At 48.0% G+C, this 21,289-nt stretch overlaps 1 protein-coding gene across 3 annotated transcripts in view; it reads right to left on the bottom strand.

The window, feature by feature from the left end:
* Window positions 1-1,151: 1,151 nt before the first annotated feature.
* Window positions 1,152-21,289, bottom strand: part of RASGRF1 (Ras protein specific guanine nucleotide releasing factor 1) — a 102,541-nt gene continuing 82,403 nt past the window's right edge. For 2 of the 3 annotated variants that reach the window (XM_043434494.1, XM_043434496.1), the window contains exons 23-27: window positions 18,801-18,998; window positions 15,001-15,080; window positions 8,533-8,650; window positions 5,903-5,971; window positions 1,152-2,482 (exon numbers count right to left, since the gene is read on the bottom strand). In XM_043434494.1, the coding sequence (XP_043290429.1) occupies window positions 2,390-2,482; window positions 5,903-5,971; window positions 8,533-8,650; window positions 15,001-15,080; window positions 18,801-18,998 (558 nt within the window). In that variant the 3' untranslated portion in view covers window positions 1,152-2,389. Of the gene's footprint in view, window positions 2,483-5,902; window positions 5,972-8,532; window positions 8,651-15,000; window positions 15,081-15,777; window positions 16,068-18,800; window positions 18,999-21,289 lie in introns of those variants that run through there. The other variant, XM_043434495.1, reaches the window with a different exon arrangement.

Below are 21,289 nucleotides of genomic sequence, written 5' to 3'. Positions count from 1 at the left end.
TTTCTAGCTCGTAACACAGGGAGGGGTGCTAAGGAGACCTGGGGCAGTGGGGGAGTTGATGAGGTCAGGTTGGTCCAGTAGAGTGAGGGGCCCTTAGGGCACCCGGTGGTGGTAGTTTCTATGTAGTTTGTTTATTTATTTATTTGGCTGCACTGAGTCTTTGTTGCTGCGAGCGGTGGCTATTCTCCAGCTGTGATGGAGAATATTTGGCTTCTCATTGCAGTAGCTTCTCTTGTTGCAGAGCACAGGCTCTAGGGAGCGTGGGCTTCAGGAGTTGCAGCTACCAGTCTTTACAGCACAGGTAGTTGTGGTGCACAGGCTTAGTTGCCCCATGGCATGTGGGGTCTTCCCAGATCAGGGATAGAACCTGCATCTCCTGCATTGGCAGGCAAATTCTTCACCACTGAGCCACCTGGGAAGCCCTCTAGGTAGTTTGTTTTGAGGAGCCTGGAGGAGATGTGAGCTGCAGTTAGGAACATGAGGGTTATTTGCTTTGTGTTTCTTCTCTTCAACCAGGTCATGAGCTCTAGGAGGTCAGGATCAGGGCAGGCTTATAGTTACTGAGGTATGCATGCCCAGAGGTTAGATATAAATTCTTGGGGGGCTGGTGGGTGCGTCACCACCCACCATTGGTATGGCCATACTCCTGAGACAACTACAACCCACCTCTCCAGACACTCCTTCCCCAGCAGCCGATGCAGGGGGTGCAGGTTCCATCCCTGGTCAGAGAACCAAGATCCTCACCTCACAAGGGACCCCAAGCAAGGACCACCAGTTGGACCCAGACAACCCACAGAATTGTATAAAACTGTTTTCAGCCATTAAGTTTTGGAGCTATTTGTTCCTGCTACAATAGAAAACTGCAACAGTCTCCCTTATCAGACTATGTTGTTGTTGTTCAGTTGCTTAGTTTTGTTTGACTCCTTGCAACCCCATGGATTGTAGCACACCAGGCTTCCCTTGTCTTCCATTATCCCCCAGAGTTTGCTCAAATTCATGCTCTTTGACATCAGACTATGAGTTCCCCCAAAAAGCAGGAATGGGTGCCCTGACGACTCCAGACCTCTGGTCTGAGTCCAGAGGCTGAGAAGGACCAAGTGTTCATCAAACATTCCTCGAGTGAATAAATGAAACCCATCAAAATTCCACCGTTCACCCTGAGATAGAATAGATTTATTAGCAAGAGGTAATCAGGAAACATATATTTTTACAAAAATGGAAATTGTTTTCCAAACAAGCTGTAAGTTGAAATATTATAGGACTTGAAATAGAATTCTCATACCACTAGGTATTGCTTACAGCAAAAGTTGTCTGTTTGTCGGAGTGGAGCATGCCTGCCACTTCAGAGTTGACCTGTGTTTTCTATACTGTACAATGTAAAAAATAGATGGTAGTATTCACAGAATAAGCACTACGGTACTATATTCCTGCTAGAAGGCATTTAGACAGGACTACAGTATATGCAATAAAAACACTTGGTTATTGAGTTTCTAAATCTACAGTGTGGTACTATTTTTCACAAGGCATACAGACTGGGAGCATCTCAACGTAAGCTTTGTCGTGACCATTAGGCGGCTCAAAGAGGAAAAGTGACATTTTTCACGTGTTCCCGACTTGCAGAGGATGCTGGCCGCCTTCGGCAAAGTCGACACGACTTGGTGTTGTGATTCTGTTTTCCTCGGGAAGTTCTGGGGCCTTGTCCAGGGTTACGGAGACTGATGGTCATGCCCCCTGGTGCTATTTCCAGAACCAGGAGCGGCATGGCGCCTGAACGAGGCGGTGGCCTTGGGGGCTGTTGTGGGGCGTGGTTCTCAGCGGACAGGACCCTCTTCCCTCTGGGTCACTGGGAGGTGCGGAGTTTGGAGACCTGCGATTTGGGCTGGAAAAGCTGCTCTGGAAATCGGCGTCACCATCAGCAGGAAGATTTGTCAATGACCAGACTCCGGGGTATGGTTCCCCCTCCCGCCTCCCCCCACCCCCCACCCAGTTATCACAACTACATGGAACATGCCGGAGGATGTTGCCTGGCCAACTCAGCCCAGGGGCCTGGGCTGGGGACAGACAGAAGCAGGACAGGTGCCTAAGAGTCGTGTATGTGCGGGTCTGTTTTCCCTTCGGAGAAGAGTAAGAGGCCGGGAAGGACAGACTGAAAGGACGGTTGATGAAAAGAACCAGGCACTGCAGGAGACGAGGGGTGGGGCGGGCAGACCAAGTCTTAAACGGTGCAGAAATTCATATTCTGATTCTATGGGAATCTAAGAACAAGAACGGATTTGTTTCTTGGAGAAGCACATACTAAAGAAGAAAACCCAGAGAAACCAAACGACTATGTACAGTATCATATAGCACATGTCCATGGGAGCGGCTGGATCTGGGCTGTGTACCGGCTTCAGGTGGGGAGTTTTGGTTCTATTCGGAGAGAAGACTCGTAGAGGCTTTCTTCATCCATTACAAAAGATTGGTCCAGTAAATACTGGGTTACCTGAGGAAAGGAAAAGAGAAGAAGGAATGCAACGTGATGCAATCTCCATAATATACTAGGTGGTCACTGAGTGTCTCCCAGGAATCAGGCAGCATCAAGGAGAGAGGGGCATCAGGCTTGCACATGAGGCAAAAATGCATTAAAAACAATGCGTGTTTTTAATGTTTATGATTTTGCTTCTTTATTATTATTGTTTTTTGGCTGCACTACAAGGCATGTGGGATCTTAATTCGTCAATCAGGATTGAACCTGTGTCCCCTTCATTGGAAGGCGGACTCTTAACCACTGGACCACCATTGAAGTCCCTGTTGCGTCTTAATACTATTTTTTAGTATTGTCTTAATTTTTTGTCTTCATAGTAATAGAAAATCACATATGGTCAAAATTACTCTTGACCACCATTCCTGTGGTTGAGTGTTAGAAGACATATTTTAGGCTCATATCAAAAAATTGTCTATATCTATGGGACTTGCCTGGTGGTCCAGTGGCTAAGACTTCACACCCCCAATGCAAGGGGCTGGGGTTCCATCTCAGTTGGGGAACTAGATCCCTACCTGCTGCAACTAAGAGTCCAAGTGCTGCTGCTAAAGATCCTTCATGGTGCAACAAAGACCCGGTGCAGCCAAATAAATAGATATTTCAAAATATAATAATCTCTATCTATGGGCTTCCCTGGTGGCTTAGCTGGTAAAGAATCCGCCTGCAATGTGGGAGACCTGCAAAGATCCCCTGAAGAAGGGAACAGCTACCCACTCCAGTATTCTGGCCTGGAGAATTCCATGGACTGTATAGTCCATGGGGTCGCAAAGAGTTGGATATGAATGAACAGCTTTCACATTCACATTCACATCTATATCTACATATCTAAAATGTCGATTGTAGCATCTAGGCCGTGGATGTACAGGTGTTCAGAGTTCTTTCGTGCATGTGTGCTCAGTTGCTTCAGCTGTGTCTGACTCTTTGTGACCCTATGGACTGTAGTCCGCCAGGCTCCTCTGTCCATGGGATTCTGTAGGCAAGAATACTGGAGTGGGTTATCATTTCCAACTCCAGAAACAGTTCTTTCAGCGTTTCCATATGTTGGAAAAATGTTCTTAAACATCGGGATTACGGAGCATGAGAGAGAATCCCCCAGGAGCCGACTGTGGAAGCTGAGGCTGTGTGAGAAAGGAGGCTCCCTGTTCTTCTCCTCACGAGGCTCACTCCAGGGCAAAATCTCAAAGTGGAAAATCAGAAAGAGTCACCACATGGATTAAACTATTCTCTTTACTCCATGTGCCCCACTTCACCCAGCTCCTGAGTGCTTTGCTGGACTCCTGCATGTTAAATGTACAATGAGAGATCAGAGCCCACATCTCACAGGTAGACCCCTACCCTTCATGAAGAATCTCTTCAAGGCTCAGCGGTGGCTCAGATGGTAAAGAATCTGTCTGCAACATAGGAGATCTGGGGTCCACCCCTGGGTCAGAAAGATCCCCTGGAGAAGAGAATGGCAACCCACTCCAGTATTCTTGCCTGGAGAACTCCATGGACAGAGTAGTCTGGCAGGCTACAGTCCATGGGGTCAGAAAGAGTGGAACAAGACTGAGCAACTAAACACTTTCACGTTTCCAAGTTTCAGTGACTTGTCAGTTGTTTGGAGCTGAAGGTTCACGTTTTTCCACAGATACTTAGATCAGGATGAAGAAAACAATTTCATTTCTTAGTATGTAATTGGGAACCTTCTGATAGCTGCAGGAGAAAAATCAAGTCCTTGTGAGCTTCTTTGCTAGTTGACCTTCTGCTACTGTGAGGGACTGACCTGGCTGTCTAGGATGCTGACCATTAGTCACCAATGAAAAGGTTACTGTGTCTGATTAATGGCTCTCAACCAGCACCTCCAGGAAGATGACCTCAGATTTCATGTCTAGACGAACTCTGATAAAGACGTGGCAATATTACAGCTATGGGAAATAGACCAGACTTTTATTTTTTTCTGTCTTTTAAAAAATTACTTATTTTTATTTCTTGGCCATGCCATGTAGCATGTGGGATCTTAGTACCCCAACCAGGGATCAAACCCATGCCTCATGAAGTAGAAGGGCAGAGTCTTAACCACTGGACCACCATGGAAGTCCCAGGACCAGACTTTTATATCTAGTTAGTAGCTTCATACGAACAGTTCTTTATAGAGCACAAAATCTCAACCCTCCAAATATACTGGAAGTCAGCAGACTGGTCAGTTTTCTCCATCATGAGCATTTGTTTCCCTAAGAGTGTTGCTTCTGTTGAGACTGGCAGCAAACACCACCACTGCAAAGCTGTTAACAGAAGGAGCCTGAAGGGCATGCTTAGTATGCTTAAGTCTCTTCAGCTGTGTGCCTCTCTTTGCAACCCATGGATTGTAGCCCGTCAGGCTCTTCTGTCCAAGGGATTTCCCAGGCAAGAATACTGGAGTGGGCTGTCATTTCCTTCTCCAAGTCTAAAGGGCAGTAACATTTATTTGTTTTGCATATTGGAGCTCAAGGGCAAGTTTAAGAAGGGGGCAAAGGCCTAATACAGTGCCTGGTACCTGGTATGTGTTCAATAAGCACTTGCCAAATCAAAGAATGAGTGAATGACAAGGAAAAAGCGGCACACTTGATTAAGGTTTCTCTTCTCCCTGTGGCTATCAGCTATAAGACAGAGTAAGTTCATGGAACCTGGCAGGAGACAGCGCAAGTCTATCACAAAGGAGTACATGCATGTTCAGTAGTGTTCGACTCTTTATGACCTCATGGACTGTAGCCCACAAGGCTCCTCTGTCCATGGGATTTCCCAGGCAAGAAAACTGGACTGGGTTGCTGTTTCCTCCTCCAGGGGATCTTACCGATCCAGGGATTGAACCCAAATCTCTTAGGTCTCCTGCATTGGCAGGCAGATTCTTTACCACTGAGCCATGTGGGAAGCCCCAAAGAAATATGTGCGTGTGTATAGCCTACTAACAGAGTAAAAAAAAAGTTTTGTTGTGCTTGCAAACATACACAAAGAATGAGTGATGCGGTTGGCGTTGGGAGGGGAACTTACTTGGAGGCTGGGGGACTTTCTGCTGGGTGCCCTTTCTAGCTGTGAATTTTGAAACTGGTGAGCATTTCAAAAAGATGTGGTAAACACGGCTCTCTTGCCTCCAGGGAGACCAGGCATGATTCTAAGCCATCCTGTGGCAGGTAAAGATCAGATGGGAGCTATGGGATGAACAGAAGCTCTGTCTGAAGGAGGGGGAACTCGTGGTGGGTCAGGGGACAGGACACAGGGAGGAGGGCTTCCTGGAAGAGTGGGGCCCAGGGAACTCAAGGCAGAAAATGCTTGGGTTTGGAGGGGGAGGGGAAGAGGCAGGAAGAAGGGGGTGCCGCCACAGCACTCATGAGAAATCAGAAGTGACTGCAAATGCTGCCAGCTCACCTTTGCTTGGTGCTCGATCTTGTAGGCAGTTTGTTGAAACTGGCGGATCTCTCGGATGATGTGAGATATCTGCAGGAAGGAAGGAGAGTTTTAAATATTTATTTTAACTTATATTTATTATTTATTTTGCTGTGCCAGGTCTTAGTTGCCACATGTGGGATCTAGTTCCCTGACCAGGGATCAAACCTGTGTCTCTTGCATTGGGAGCATGGAGTCTTAGCCACTGGGCCACCAGAGAAGTCCCAGGAAGGCGAGTTTTAGAAACAATTTGCTCCTAGTACCACCCCTGGACCCCCTCCCCCTGCAGAACAGAAGGGACATCAATAGCCATCAACTCAGCCTCTTAATTCACCTCCTGGGAGATGCTACTGAAGCATCATGATTTTCCTTATACCAGCAACCTGCCTCAAAGGCTGATCCTTGGTGAGAATCAATAAATCTATAGGTTATAAGGGGTAACACAGATTATCTATCCTTATCTGACTTATTTCACCAAGCACAATATCCTCGAGGTCCATCCACGTTGCTGCAAATGGCAGAACCTCATTCAATTTATTTATTTATTGAAGTATAGCTGATGCACATTATTATATAAGTTACAGGTGCACAGTACAGTGATTTACAATTTTTTTTTTATTTTTTATTTTTTTGTGATTTACAATTTTTAAAGGTTATAATCCATTTGTAGCTATTATAAAATACTGGTTACATTCCCTGTGTTGTACAATATATCCTTATAGCTTATTTTATACATAACATTTTGTACCTCTTAGAACTTCATTCTTTTTTAGGGCTGAATAACATTTCAGCATATGTGTGTGCGTGTGTGTATATATATAAATATATATGTATGTACACATACATACATATACATATACACACCACATCTTCTTTTGGAGAAGGAAATGGCAACCCACTCCAGAATTCTTGGAAATTCGATGGACAGAGGAGCCTGGTGGGCTAGAGTCCATGGGGTCGCAAGAGGCAGAAAGGAGTTAGTGATTAAACCACCACCACCACCACCACCACCACATCTTCTTTATCCATTCATATAATCTATAAAAACACTGAATCATTATGTCATGTACGTGAAACTATCACAGTATTGTAAATCAACTATACTTTAATAAAAAGATGCATATTTGAAATGTAAAACATATATTCAGCCAGATCACACTAAAGATGATGAAAATTATTTTAAAGACTCACAGATAATATAGTAAGAGAAAATTACCATTTTCTTTAAGTAGTGAAAATAAATGAGTGATTTTATTGCTAAAAAAAAATCCTGATGACCTTGATGCTGGGAAAGATTGAGGGCAGGAAGAGAAGGGGGTGGCAGAGGATGAGATGGTTAGATAGCACCACTGACTCAATGGGCTTGAGTTCGAGTGAACTCCGGGAGACGGTGAAGGACAGGGAAACCTGGTGTGCTGCAGTCCATGGGGTCACAAAGAGTCAGACACGACTTAAGGACTGAACAACAACAAAAATTACAGTATGTGATTGAGAGAGAAACACATCACTTGATCAGTGGTGCCAGCTTATCCAACATCCTAAAACGTCTCCCCTCAACTCCAGCAACAGCTAAAGGCCACTGTCCATGTGCCCATGTTGTGAAAGACCACACAATGTCTCCCCATCCTGCCACTAGGACAGTGCTGCCAACTTGCCCTTGATAGAGAAATCTTACCAATTAAACAAAACCTTAGGAGGAAGCCCAGGACACAGAACCAATACAAAAAGAGGCTCTCTGGCTGGAGACAGCAGGGGAGAAGGATGGGTACAAACAAGGCTCCCTGCTGGAAAGGGGTCTTCATCTCCCCTCCCAGGTCCTAGACTTCCCTGGGGAAATTGGAAACCTACTTGCTTAGGAGGTGTTGCAGAAATGATTCTGCTGCGGCCACATAAAGCAAGGGCTTATTTAGGACTTCCCTCATGGTCCAGTGGTTAAGAATCCGCCTGTCAATTCAGGGGACACAGGTTTGATCCCTGGTCTGGAAAGATCCCACATTCCTCGGGGCAAATATGCCCATGTGCCACAACTGCTGAGCCTGTGCTTAGAGCCTGTGAGCTGCAGCTACTGGAGCCCGTGTGCCTGAGAACATGTGCTCTGCAGCAAGAGAAGCCACTGCGATGGGACGCCTGTGCACCGCAACCAGAGAAAACCCATGTGTAGCAATGAAGACCCAACACAGTCAAAAATAAATAAAATAAAGTTAAAAAAAAAAAAGCAAGTGCTTATCTGAACGACACTGGATGGGCTTGGAATAAAGATACACCTTTTGGAGTCAGACAGAGCCCCAGACCCGGCCCTGCCCTTTACTTAGGGGTGATCTTGGGCTGGTCCTGGATCACTCCCAGCTTCAGCTTGCTCCCCTGTGAAGTAGACAACACCCACTCCTCAGCCTATAGGCCTTAGAGGAGGGGATGGAGGTACAGCTGGCTCAGGGCAGGCCAATGCTAACTGCCACTTAAGGGGGTGTCTCTTCTTACAGGAGGAGCTGGGCTCAGGCTCCCTGCCAGTTGGCCAGGCCTGGAGGCCTGCTCCTGGAGGCAGAGCTCCGGTGGGCCTGGGCTCGGTTTTGATGTCCCCCTGCCCCTGCCCCCCTCTGCTGCGGGGAACTCACCATTCTCATCTTGGAGAAGTTGACCAGGCCGTCCTCCGTGTAGTTGGGCGTACCCTCTTCGATGAAGGCCAGGTCAGTGAGGTACATCCCCAGGTAAGGGACACAGGGCGGGTCGCAACTTTGAAGCAAACGGCATTGACAGAGGTTTTTCACTTAAAACGCTGGCGCCTCTCCCAAGAACAGACACACCCCTGTGGATCGCTCGCTTTGCTGGACGGAAAGGGGTTTCTATTCGCCAACAGTTAACAGTAGCGCTTGGGCCTGAATTACCAGCTGGGCGAGAGGGTCGGTCCTCCAGATGGTGGGGGTGACATGGTGCCAGCTGGGGCTTCTCCCTTTCCCTCTGGTCCTCCCACCCCAAGCCTGAAGGTCCCCCTCTACCTGTCTGCTCCCCCTCCCAGACGGAGTCCTGGGGCTTGGCCACCAGCCCCCGCCAGGCTCTCCTTTCTGTCTCTCCCCTGAAACGCTCCATCACAACCCCATCCCAGAATCATGTCCTGGGGGTGCCTTGTTGCGCCACCCCCATTCCCGCCAGTCACCCCAGGCACTCGCTCCCCGAGATGTCTCTGCCTTTGTTTCTCGCCCCACTGGGACCTCTGCCCACCCAGGCACTGAGCTACCAGCATAGAAAGCGCTGCTCTCTGAGATCTCCATCCTGGATGTGGTCTGCGTGGGGGTTGACGGCCTTTGTGGGGGACGGACCAGGCCTCTCTGATCTGTGGCTCTGAAGCAGGGGTTCCAGTCACTGGTCCTTCATGCTCCGTCTGGTGCCTCTTACGGGGTGCTGGGTCAGGGGCTGATGCTGTGATGGCTCTGGTGGTCACTCTGCCCCGGCAGAGCTCCTTATAACTCCCTTGAGGGACTCCCCACACAGTGCTCTACAGACTCCTCTCAGTTCAGCACACAGCCACAGCGACCCTCCTTTCAAGCCCATCTCACCTCTGTCTCCTGGTGGCAACTCTGCCTCTCCAGAGGGGGTCAAGACAGGGAGGATGGTAGAGCAAGGACAGAACCTGGTCTCAGTCCCCTGTCTGCTTGATGTGTGACCCTGAGCCATATCTTTCCCTCTGGTCCTCAGGCTCCCCTGTACAACAGCGCTCACATTAGCTGAGACAATTTTAGGTGATTTGAGAGTTGATTTTAGGTGATGCTCAGACACTGTTTAGATAAATTGATTCATATGATGATAAACATTTGATTTTCACCCCCACCACCCAGCATCATGAGTATCAGCATCATGGTTTTGACATTTCCTAACACCTGCCATTTCCCTCACTCTTTTTCTTTTTTAAACAAACACTAACAGGACTCATTAAGGATCAGAACCTTGGCATACATCAGGATCTGGTAAGAATTTAATAACATTGTTTTGTTTTCACTGTATTTATTTTTTATGGTAACCATGTATATTTATGGCAAAGACGCTGGTTTCCCATTTGCTGTCATGATAGTTTTTCTTATTTAAATAAAGAAAATAAATTTAAATATTTATTTCTGGGAAATAGTTAATCTAAAGGAGACTATTAAGTACAAGCACATACAGCTGACACATGAGTATGGCAAAGTCTTAAAGGAGGTGGATTTTTGGAGTTTGAGAAACAGTGGAGAGAAGAAATATTATTTGAACTGTCGGTCTTGACTCATGGGTGTTAAAATCAATTTGGTGAGTGTTGATCAGATTTTTTTAAAAGTTTTAAAAAAGAGAGAATAGGGAATATCTGAGTTCATTGCACGGTCTAAAATTGCTTTGAGACATTTTTGTCCCTGTTAGGTATATATGCGTTTGTATACAGGGTAACAATGTCAAATATAATTTTATTTTTTTCTTTACTGCAGGTTGTGAAAAAGGGAAAAAAAAAAAAAAAAAGCAAGAATCATGCTGTCACTGGCAGACCTCTCTCAGTCCTTCCAGCCATTAATAGTCCATGATTGTTATCGGGTGGGCCAAAAAGTTTGTTCCGGTTTTTAACATCTTATGGAAAAACCAGAATCATCTTTTTGGCCAACCCAATACATGCTTGGTTTTCCATCAAACTCCAAATCTGAAGCACAGGCTGGTGGATATGATGGAGAAAGAGTTCAAAGGTCTGAGAAGCCACTCTGGGGCTGGAGGGCTGACTGGTGGGTTCTGGGGGTGCTCCACTCCTCCTGCCCTTGGTGGGCACCAGGCAGCCTGGAGAGCTTGAAGGGCCTCTTATCTCGGACGGAGGCAGAGGGAAGGCCAAGTGACTGCTCGCTGACTGTGAATGACTGAAGGAAGCAGGATGTTTCTGAATGCCTCACGGGGTCCTGACCACCCAGATCAGTGAAAAAATGTCTGGGGTCCTCAGGCCACTCGGTGATTTCCCTGAATGATTTACGGGGGGTTATGTTCTAGGTGTGGAAAGATGATGGGTGGGCAATTTAGTCACTTGCATGTGGCACCGCCAGTCCCGGACTCTGTTCTTGTTCATCACCTGCATAGTGAGGGGCTTTAGGGAACAGCACACTTCATTCAGTCATGTACACACACACACACCCTGCCCCAGAGTCCAGAGCCATGAGGGAAATATATGGTGTTGTCAGAGTGGCCAGAGTAGGGGGCGGTGGGGGCAGAGAAGGCTGGAGGAGGGCCCCCAAAGGGCAGTACTGTGTGGACACAGACCGTGCTGAGCATCTGAGTATACCGGGAAGCACACTGGGGGCTTCGTGTGGGCAAAACACCCAATGTGCGGCTAGCTTTTAACTCTCCACGTGGGCATCTGGCCTGTCGGGTGGGGTCCAACCTTGCCTTGCATCAGGGCCTGGCCAACAAGGCTATTATGGGCGGGGGCAGAGCCCTCACATGCCTGTACCTGACGTTCTAGGGAGCAGAAAGAAAGTGCCCACCCCCCAGTCTAAAAGCTGCTTCTGGTTTCCCAGGCAGCACCTAGACATGCATGCCAACACCTGGTGACTCCTGGCACCTTGATCTTATCTATGATCGTTTGGGGCCCCCAAGCCTGACGTTCTGCCAAGAAATTCCTGATGATGTCAAAGGGGATGAAAGAAATGAGCTGGCACCAGTGACTGAAAGCAAGATGCAGCTGCCTGATGGGGTTCTCCACCGAACCCCAGGAAAGGGGTGGTGACAAGCAGGGGTCACCCTCTGCTCCATCCCCCACCCCCACCCCTGGCTGTGGGATGGACTGCCCTCTCTTACAAGCGTCCAGTCTGGGATCTCCTCTCTTTCTCAAGGAGGGGATGAGGGACATCATGGGCTGGGTTGGAATCCCTGGGGTCAGGACCAACAGTTCTGGTATGTGGTGCAGGGAAATCAGGTCCTCAGATTTTGGGGAAATTTTTTTTGGTAATGGATTGGGAGTGGGGTGGGGCTCAGAACCCAACGTTGATTTTTGCCATCTGGATTCTACCTGCTCTGTAGTTTCATGAGCAAGAGACTGGGCTTCGCTCTGTGGCCACAGGCTGAAAATAAAGATGCAAACAGATATTTGTTCTAGTTGGAGCCCCTGAAACTCCAGGACTGTGGATCCATCACATCCACGTACATAGATGGATGTCCGCACCATCAGGAGGTCGCATGGGGTGGCCTGCTGCTCAGCCAGCAGACTTGCTCCCCCAGAGTTGTTTCCATCCTCCACTTAGGGGAATAGAGGGGAAGGGCTGTGACAGGAGCAGCGAGAGCCTGCCTCCTGCGTGCCCTCCACAGGCATCCTATTCAAACTAAAGACAGATGTGCCAAAGAGCAAGCATCTGCTGGGTTAAGATTACACAGATGGGCAAAGCTGGAACTGGCCTCTCAAGAGCTTGTGACCAAATTTTACAACAAAATGTTTTGAGTGGAGCTGTGGGCAGCTTCTGGTCACTTGGTGGATGATAGGAGGGGACAATCTTGTGGTTTTCACCAGGATGTGGTTTGAGGAAGGAGAAGGGGGAGATCACGTCCATGTGGGGGCATTGGGGCAGCGGACTGATGGGGTGCACACAGCAAGCCTTGTAGGTGGCCCAAGAGATATTTAAGAGAGTAGCTGGGGACAGGAGGTAGGATTTGGGGGTGCAGTCTTGGCTGGTAAAGCTAAAAGGCCATGTGCTAGCCTGGGTGCTGCACAAGGCTGTATATTATGATGACAGACTCAAAAGGACACCCGGGACATCAGAACAGGTCTGAGGACCCATGGACCCACACGGTGAGGCCCATCATGAGCTCCTTGTCTGGGCAACACACCAACTGTGCCCACCCACCACCTCATGCTCTCTGACCTCTGCCCCCCGCCTGGTGAGATGACCCCCAAGTCTTCACATACTGCTGCTTTATGCGTAAATCTTGGTGCTTCCGGATTAAAGGGGGATAAACACATGTCCCAATCTGTCCTTCCCCTGCCTGGCTTGGCCTGCATCTCCGTAAGGCAGGAACCTGGTTTGCATAAAAGTCTCAGTGGCCAGAATGCCTGAAGGCCACCTGTGCCCTGCATGGCTGGGTGAAGAGGCATCTAGGAGAGGCACTTACACAAGCCCACGGGGAACCTAAAAGAGGGGAGACAGTCAGGATGGGGACGCAGACAGAATGGGGACCACGGAGGCGGTGAGGCTGTGGTGGCGCTGGGCGAGGAAGCCATGTGAAGGAGGCGGATGGAGCAGCACCTGGGGGCGGACGGACGGACGGACGGACAGGTTGGTGAATGCGGGGGGCAGCTCCCCACAAGCACAGTCCACGGGGGCTCGCGGAGCCCGGGCGGAGAAGACACGGCCGGACAGCACAGATGGGTGGAACATCTGTCTGAGGACACAAACAAAGTGGAGATGATGGTCAAGGTGATGGGACACAGAGCCGGCACGAGGGACACACCAGGGATGACAGGAGAGAAATGAGAAAGGTGGACGGGGCTGGCAGGGTGGTGGTGTGGGGTGTTGAAGTCCCTGGAGGGGCTGGAGGTGTGACGGGTTCCATCCCCAGGTGCTGGGGGCTTTAGCGGGCCTGGTGTGGGCAGTGGTCATGGGGTCCCTCTTGGAAAGGAGGAGAGGCGCTCCCGGGCTCCATTGGAGCCAAGGCCCTGGGATCTCCCAGGCACTGGAAGGTCGAGCAAGTGGCCACCTAGGAACGGAGAGCAAGGGTGAGGGCCAGCCCAACAGGCCATGTGCTCGAGTGTCCAAGAGGAACACGGAGGCAGAGACTAGTGGAGGAACCCCAAGTGAGCATCTAACGAGAGTGACAGCAAACCCATGTTTCAGGTGGGTGTGCAGCCTCGGCATGTGACAAGGGGCCAAGTCACTGCTGCCCAAAGACAGCTGGCCTGGCCTCTCAGGCAAACCACAGGGCACCGGCTCGGGTCAAGGCCCGGCTCTGTCACCATTTCCCCCAATCCTCTGGCCAGCCACTAGCTCCTCAGTGTCCTCGTTTGGACAAACATCATGGGAGATTTTTGTCTCACAATGTGGTTCTCAGTGGGGGCAATTGTGCCTCCCTGAGGGTATCTGGCCATGTCTGGAGACCTTCCTGGTCCTCATAACTCGGCAGGGGTGAGAGGGACGGGGGCACTGGTACCATGCATAGAGGCCAGGGATGTTTGCATTCTTTCATGCACAGGACAGCCCTCACCACAAAAACTATCCTGGTCTGGGGACTTCCTTGGTGGTTGAGTGGTTAAGACTCCACACTTCCACTGCAGGTGGTGTGGTTTGATCCCTGGTCAGGGAACTAATATTCCACATGCCCCAAGACTGGGGAAAGAAAAGTAAAAGAATCTGCCTGCCAATGCAGGAGATGCAGGTTTAGTACCTGGGTTGGGAAGATCCCCTGGAGAAGGAAATGGAAACCCAGTATTCTTGCCTGGGAAATCTCATGAACAGAGGAGACTGGAGGGCCATAGTCCATGGGGTCAAAAAGAGTCAGACATGCCTGAGCTACTTAACAACAACAAAAGGACAAGAGGACCGAGGTTGAGAAGGTTCACCTCCTGGGCAGTGTTAACGGGGCCAGGGAAGTCACCAACTTTGCAAACTGTAAAGTGTCAATTATTAGTAAAATCGTATTTGTTTGATTCCAAGATGCCGTTGTCTATAAAACGCACTCTTGTTTTGATGACTAATTATCAGGTACAAAAAGGAAATGTAATCATATGAAATAAACGCATTGACTATGAGATGTAGCCTGACATCAGAAACGGTAAAATATAAAATAAAATGTACATTTTGGAATCAAGGAATCTGGCGCCTCTATAATTGCCATCACACCTACCACACTTCTCAAGACTATTCCTGTGTCTCTCTCTGGAAATGCCCAAACACCATGAGTTTTCTTTGGGAGATGATGGAGGACAAAGCTGACCTGCCCTGGGGGTCTGGGGATGTGTAGGGATTGGTCTTGTGGGCAGACAGATGGACAGACAGACAGACAGGCCTCCTGCTCTGGCCAGGTGAGGCACACGAACGCCACTGCAATGCAGTTCTATGATTTAAAAAATAATGGTGACAAAATGACACACAACTTACTTTTTCAGAGCTTCTCTCAGATTCTTAAATCTGCCCTCTGATGATACAAGCTTTTGGAGCTTGTCAATCAAAGCTTTAGTCTGGAAGGAATGAGAAGCATTTACTAGCACACAGCACAGATCAAAGCCTGCGGCTCTGGCCCACACTCCAGGGCCTTGTTCCATCTTGAGATGGGGCAGGGGGGTTCGGGGACTTCCTGGGTCTAGAAACTTGATCCTGAACTCGTGAGGAGGTGGACAAAGATCTTTGCTTTGTGTGCCCATGTTCATACATCTTTCAGAAACTGTGGGTGGGGCCAGGAGGGTCCAAGTGCTGGGGTCCTGAGATCTGGGTTGTTGGGAAGGATGTGATGGGTAACTCCAGACAGCCGGACCCAGAACAGGGCATCACTGATGTTTCACCATCATGACCTTTCTCATCACTGTACCCAAAGGATGTGACCATCTCCTCACACCTTCACTTTTATATATCAGGGGCACCACCCAAATTTAACAGGCTTCCCAGGTGGCACTAGTGGTAAAGAACCTGCCTGCCAATGCAGGAGACATAAGAAACTCAGGTTCGATCCCTGGGTAGGGAAGATTCCCTGGAGAAGGGCATGGCAACCCCACTCCAGTATTCTTGTCTGGAGAGTCCCATGGACAGAGAAGCCTGGTGGGCTACAGTCTATAGGGTTGCAAAGAGTCAGACAGGAGTGAAACGACTTAGCATGTGAATTTAATAAAAAAAAAAAAAGATAGTGAATAAACTTATCATCAAAGAAGAAAAGACCTTGATGGAGAAGAGTAAAGTCTGCAGCAGAGGGTCCTCTCTGCCAAACAACCAAGGAAGGCCCTGCCCACATATTAGGTGGAGCCACTCAGGTGGCTGGTGTTTGTCTTAAGGGTCCAGGTGGGTGCTGCGAAGCGTGTCCTGGGTTGAGCCTGGCTTTGTGCTTCTTCCCCTGCACGTCCTGGGGAAAGTCCCTCACCTCAGAGCTCCTCAGCGCCCTCATTTATAAAATGATGTGATGAGTAGTGACTTCCTTTCCAAGATCCAGAACATGGTTGAGAAATCGGGCCAGAGACCTGCCGGGCACCATAGGATTAATTTTTATATGAGAAACCTACCCACAGAAAACAATAAGCCAAGTCTTCATTCGGATGGAAGAAGAGATCAGTGTTGCTCTTCAAGGAGAGAGAATGGCAAAACACACCGTCCCTCTATGCTGGTCCCTCCACGTCAATTAGAAATGTGTCGCCTGGTTTGGACCAACCCTGCTCAAAGCAAAAATGTATTCTGGGTCTGATGAAAGAGACACATGCTAGGAAGGAAGAAGCCCCACCAGGCCAAGGGTGGATGATTCTGCTTTCAAGATGGCTGCTCTCAGATGCCCAGGCCAACCTCCACCCCAGGCTCCCAGCCACCCTCCTGCACTTGGCCTCTTTCCAGAGCTGTGCCCTCGCTTCCTCTTCTGTCCCCTCCACCTGCAGAGAAATGAGATGCTGCTGAGGCCAGATGTGGGGACTGAGGGTCAGAGCCCTTGGTGGGCTCTGTTGCCTCCATACTCAATACATCCATAGGCAAGTTCACACTCAACACACATCCAGAAAATGGAAGGGTGGGTCCAGATGTTCCTTAAGGGCAATGCTCATTCAGATAGTCCAGAATTGTGGTTGACACAGCAGTTACACACTCACATGGCTCCAGGTGAGGCATCACCATGCTCGTTGTCATTGTTTTTCAGTTGCTAAGTTGTGTCTGACTCTTTGCAACCCCATGGACTGCAGCATGCCAGGCTCCTGTGTCCTACACTATCTCCTGGAGTTTCTTATGTCCATTGGGTCATTGATGTTACCTAACCATCTCATCCTCTGCTGCCCCCTTCTCCTGCCCTCAATCTCTCCCAGCATCAGAGGCTTCTCCAATGAGTGAGCTCTTCACATCAGGTGGCCAAAGTATTGGAACTTCAGCTTCAGCATCAGTCCTTCCAATGAATATTTAGGGTTTATTTCCTTTAGGATTGACTGGTTTGATCTCCTTGCTGTCCAAGGGACTCTCAAGAGTCTTCTCCAGCACCACAATTTGAAAACATCAATTTTATGGTGCTCAGCCTTTTTTTGGTGCTAGTGGTAAAGAACCCACCTGCCAATGCAGGGGATGTAAGAGATGCAGGTTTGATCCCTGGGTTGGGAAGATCCCTTGGAGGAGGGCATGGCAACACACTCCGGAATTCTTGCCTGAAGAATTCCATGGACAGAGGAGCCTGGTGGCCTACAGTCCATGGGTCTCAAAGAGTCGGACACAATTGAGCACATGCACACACTGGCTGGCCCTATGTCTTGAATGACATCCTGGAGGCAGGCCAGATCACACACCTTGCCGTCTAACTGCCCTCAAGTTGCACTCTCCTAAGAGAATGGGAGACTTCAGGATGGTCTAGGCAATTCCCTCCCAACTCTACGACAAAGGTGATGTAGAGAATGAAGCCAAAAAATTCCCAAACCCCCAGTGGGATGGGAAAACAAAGCCTGGTCAGAGGGCCTCTGGAAAAGATGACATCATTCTGATGGAACAGGGCAGAAGAAGAAAGATGCTGACCTGAAATGGGTCACTTGGACTCTGCCCATAGCCATGTTTGAACCTCGACAGACTGAACAGCCTAGGTGACCTGGAGGTTCTATGGCAGCCTCGCTCAACCTCAGACTCCAAGAGTTCACGAGGTGAACAGATGTGGCCTGCTTCCCTGAGCTCCTGCACTGCCAGCCCCTGTTCTTCCACTCACAAGGGCGGCATCTTTCAGCTTTTGTCCTGAGCCCGGCATCCCTGTGTGCTAAGAAGCAAGTGGCCCAGCCTCACTGGGTGAGGTGTGGATGGTAGGGGTGCTCTGCAGTCCTGCTGTCATCTGGAGCTGGAGTGACTGGTTGGCAGTGGAAGGGCAGCAGAGATGTCCCAGGATACCCTGAGTCTGGCTGTTTATCTAAAGAGGAGGGATTTATGGACCTGCTGCCTCCCTGGGGCATGGAATCATGAGCTGTCATTGGCATTAGAAGAGTAGTGAGGAGTGGGTGATGAACAGAACCATGAGGGGACACAGCATGCTAGTTCAGAATGGCCCAGATGAAGCAGGCTCCTTGGAGACCCTGGGCCCCACACAGCTCACCTGGCTGTAAGACCAGACACTATATTACTGATGCCTTTGGAGGCATCCCCTGACCCCTGGTGGTCCCTGTCCAGCTTTCAGGGACATCCAGTGCACCTAGGAGGTGGCCCAAATGCCTCCTCTCAGGAGAGCTGTCTCCTCATGACCCCAGGGCATAGAGCTTTACTCCTGAGGAAGACACTGCCTTATGGTTTTTCAGAATCAGGTTCTGAGTGAATAACTGTTAAGTTCATTTATAAGATCAGCAACTGTCTAATGGGTAACAGGGACAAGTTAACTCTCTCGGGGCCAGAAGGGCTGTGAAATCAAAGTCTGAGGAGAGGACTTGCAGGATCATCTGACCACCATCTTGGTAACCTGCAGGATTGGACTGAGATCCCCCAAAAGTCACCACTCCTTTGTCCCAACTCAAGGATCAGCATGTTGGGAGCAACAATTACTGTCATATGTCCCACTCTGAGGTAAGTGGGAATTAAAGTCCCACAAAGTGCTACTGCCACACTGTGGGCCTGATATCTGGTCTCAGGTGAAACGGGAGACGAGTTCTCTAGTTTACCTGAAGTGTTGGCCCTCACCCTGTCCTTCATCCGCCTATGAATGGTGGCAGTCTCTGGTCTCCCTGCCCCAGCCCCAGCCCAGCCCACCTTCCTGCTGGTACCTGCTTAGAGACTTTAAGCCACGTCTTTTTCAGCCGGAAGATTGCGCTCCGGTTCATGGACGAGGTGATCTCCAAAACAGCATTATAGTTGTGTAAGCATCGGCATATGTCGGCCACGGCCACCCACTTCTCGATGGTGCTCACCCTAGCGTTGATGTCCTCGTTGCGGACGATTTCTGAAGCGATCAAGTTACTGATCTTTAAGCCCATGCAATAGGACAAGAGAAAAAAGTAAAGGGAATAAGTACTGTAAAGATGATAAATCACCATTATTTGCAGATAAAATGATTGAAAATTCCCAGAAGAATGAATTGGAAAACTGCTAGAATAACCAACAGAGCTCATCAGCTCATCAGCTGTTTAAAGATTCAGTATACAAAAATAACTTTTAAAAATATAGTAGCAATACCAAATTGGGCTCCAAAATCACTGCAGATGGTGACTGCAGCCATGAGATTAATAGAGGCTTGCTCTTTGTAAATAAAGCTATGACAAACCTAGACAGCATATTAAAAAGCAGAGATATCACTTTGAGGACAAAGGTCTGTATAGTCACAGCTATGGTTTCCCCCATAGTCATGTACATATAGGAGAGTTGGACCATAAAGAAGGCTGACTGCTGAAGAACTGATGCTTTCAAATTGTGCTGGAGAAGCCTCTTGAGAGTCCCTTGGACAGCAAGGAGATCAAACCATTCAATCCTAAAGAAAATCAACACTGACTCTGGAAGGACTGATGCTGAAGCTGAAACTCCAATACTTTGGCCACCTTATGTGAAGAACTGACTTACTGGAAAAGACCCTGATGTGGGGAAAAGATTGACAGCAGAAGGAGAAGGGGCCAGCAGAGGATGAGATGTTTGGATGGTATCACCGACTCAATGGACATGAGTTTGAGCAAACTCTGGGAGAGTGGAAGTCAGGGAAGCCTGATGTGCAGCAGTCCTTGGGATTGCAAAGAGTTGGACACCACTGAGTGACTGAACAACAGCACCAATTAGAAAATACAATGAAAAAGACATCACCTTCAAAATACCAGTGGGAATCTGTAAATTACCTGGAAACTTTAATGAGAACTATGTAGGATGCTCCATGAAAAATAAAGTTGTCAAAGATAATAAGAGGATTGATTAAGGAAGAAAAGGATTAGAGTTCAAAATGGGAATGTAAATACGTCTTTTTTCAAAACTAACAAGCACGTTTAATGCAATCCTATAAAACATGCAATGGGAGTTATCTTGAAAGTCTGACAAAGTGATTCTAAAGTTTATCTGGAAGAACAGTTAACAAGAGTGAATGTCTGAGGGAATCTCCCACCATACAATTAAAGCTTGGAGAAGATACACACTTTGGGGCAACCCTTGTCTCGTTCACATATCCAAGGACTCCTCTACCCTGCCTCCAAAGCAAATAATCACACATACACAAACAAACTAAATGCGGGCTGGACTTGGAGCAGCCAGGGGTTGGGGAGGTGGTGGAAGCTGGAGCTCAAACATCAGAGAACTAGAACTGCAAGGAACTGGGGCAGCAGGAAATACTGGCCTTGCCTGTACATTTCTTTGCATTTCCTTTGAGTCTACAATTGTTTTAAAATAAAAAGTACAAAAAACATGACTTGTTATTAAAAAATAAAGAGGACACTTATAGATGAATATAAATTATAGGGCTCTACCACCCAGAAATATTCTTTAGAAAAATTTCTAAAGGACATACATAAATAAGAATCAGTTATAAAATGATGTAAGAATGGAAAACTACTGAAGTGAATCAGGAAGGAATGATAGCACAAAATAGCACACATATTATAAGCCTTAATTAAACGGAAATTTTTTTCCATAAGGAAAATACTGAATTCAAAACAGTTTTACACGTTATGTAATTTTTTAAAAAAGGAATAGATTAGTCAAATTTTCCAGAGAAGAGAGAATGAAGGAATACTTGCTAGTTTATTCTATGAAGCCAGTATAATCTTGATACCAACACCAGATAAAGATAACCTTAAAAGAAGGAAAAAGTACACATTCTTTTGTTTAATATAATATGACTATGTTAGATTTGTCCATGGAATGCAAGGGTGTTGACTATTAGAGAAAAATCTATAACTGTCATTCATCACATCAATAGACTGAAAGGAGAAAAGCCATATGACCATCTCAATAGATGCAGAAGAATGTTGATACAATGCAATACTTATTTATGGTAAAAACCATTATTAGCAAACAAGGAATAAGAAAAAGAATTTCCTTAACTTGATAAACAAACAAATTTTATCCTAAATGGGGAAATATTAGAAGCACTCTTTAAGGTGGTTCAGATGGTAAAGAATCTGTCTTCGATGTGGCAGACCCGGGTTCAATCCCTGGGTCAGGAAGATCACCTGGAGAAGGGAATGGTTACCCACTCCAGTATTCTTGCCTGGAGAATTCCATGGACAGAGGAGCCTTATGGGCTACAGTCCATGGGGTGGCAAAGAGTTGGACATGACTG

The sequence above is a fragment of the Cervus canadensis genome, chromosome 17 (assembly GCF_019320065.1).
Source record: "Cervus canadensis isolate Bull #8, Minnesota chromosome 17, ASM1932006v1, whole genome shotgun sequence".
In the NCBI taxonomy this organism is placed as follows: Eukaryota; Metazoa; Chordata; class Mammalia; order Artiodactyla; family Cervidae; genus Cervus; species Cervus canadensis.
This window is presented reverse-complemented; position numbering and strand designations above follow the sequence as displayed.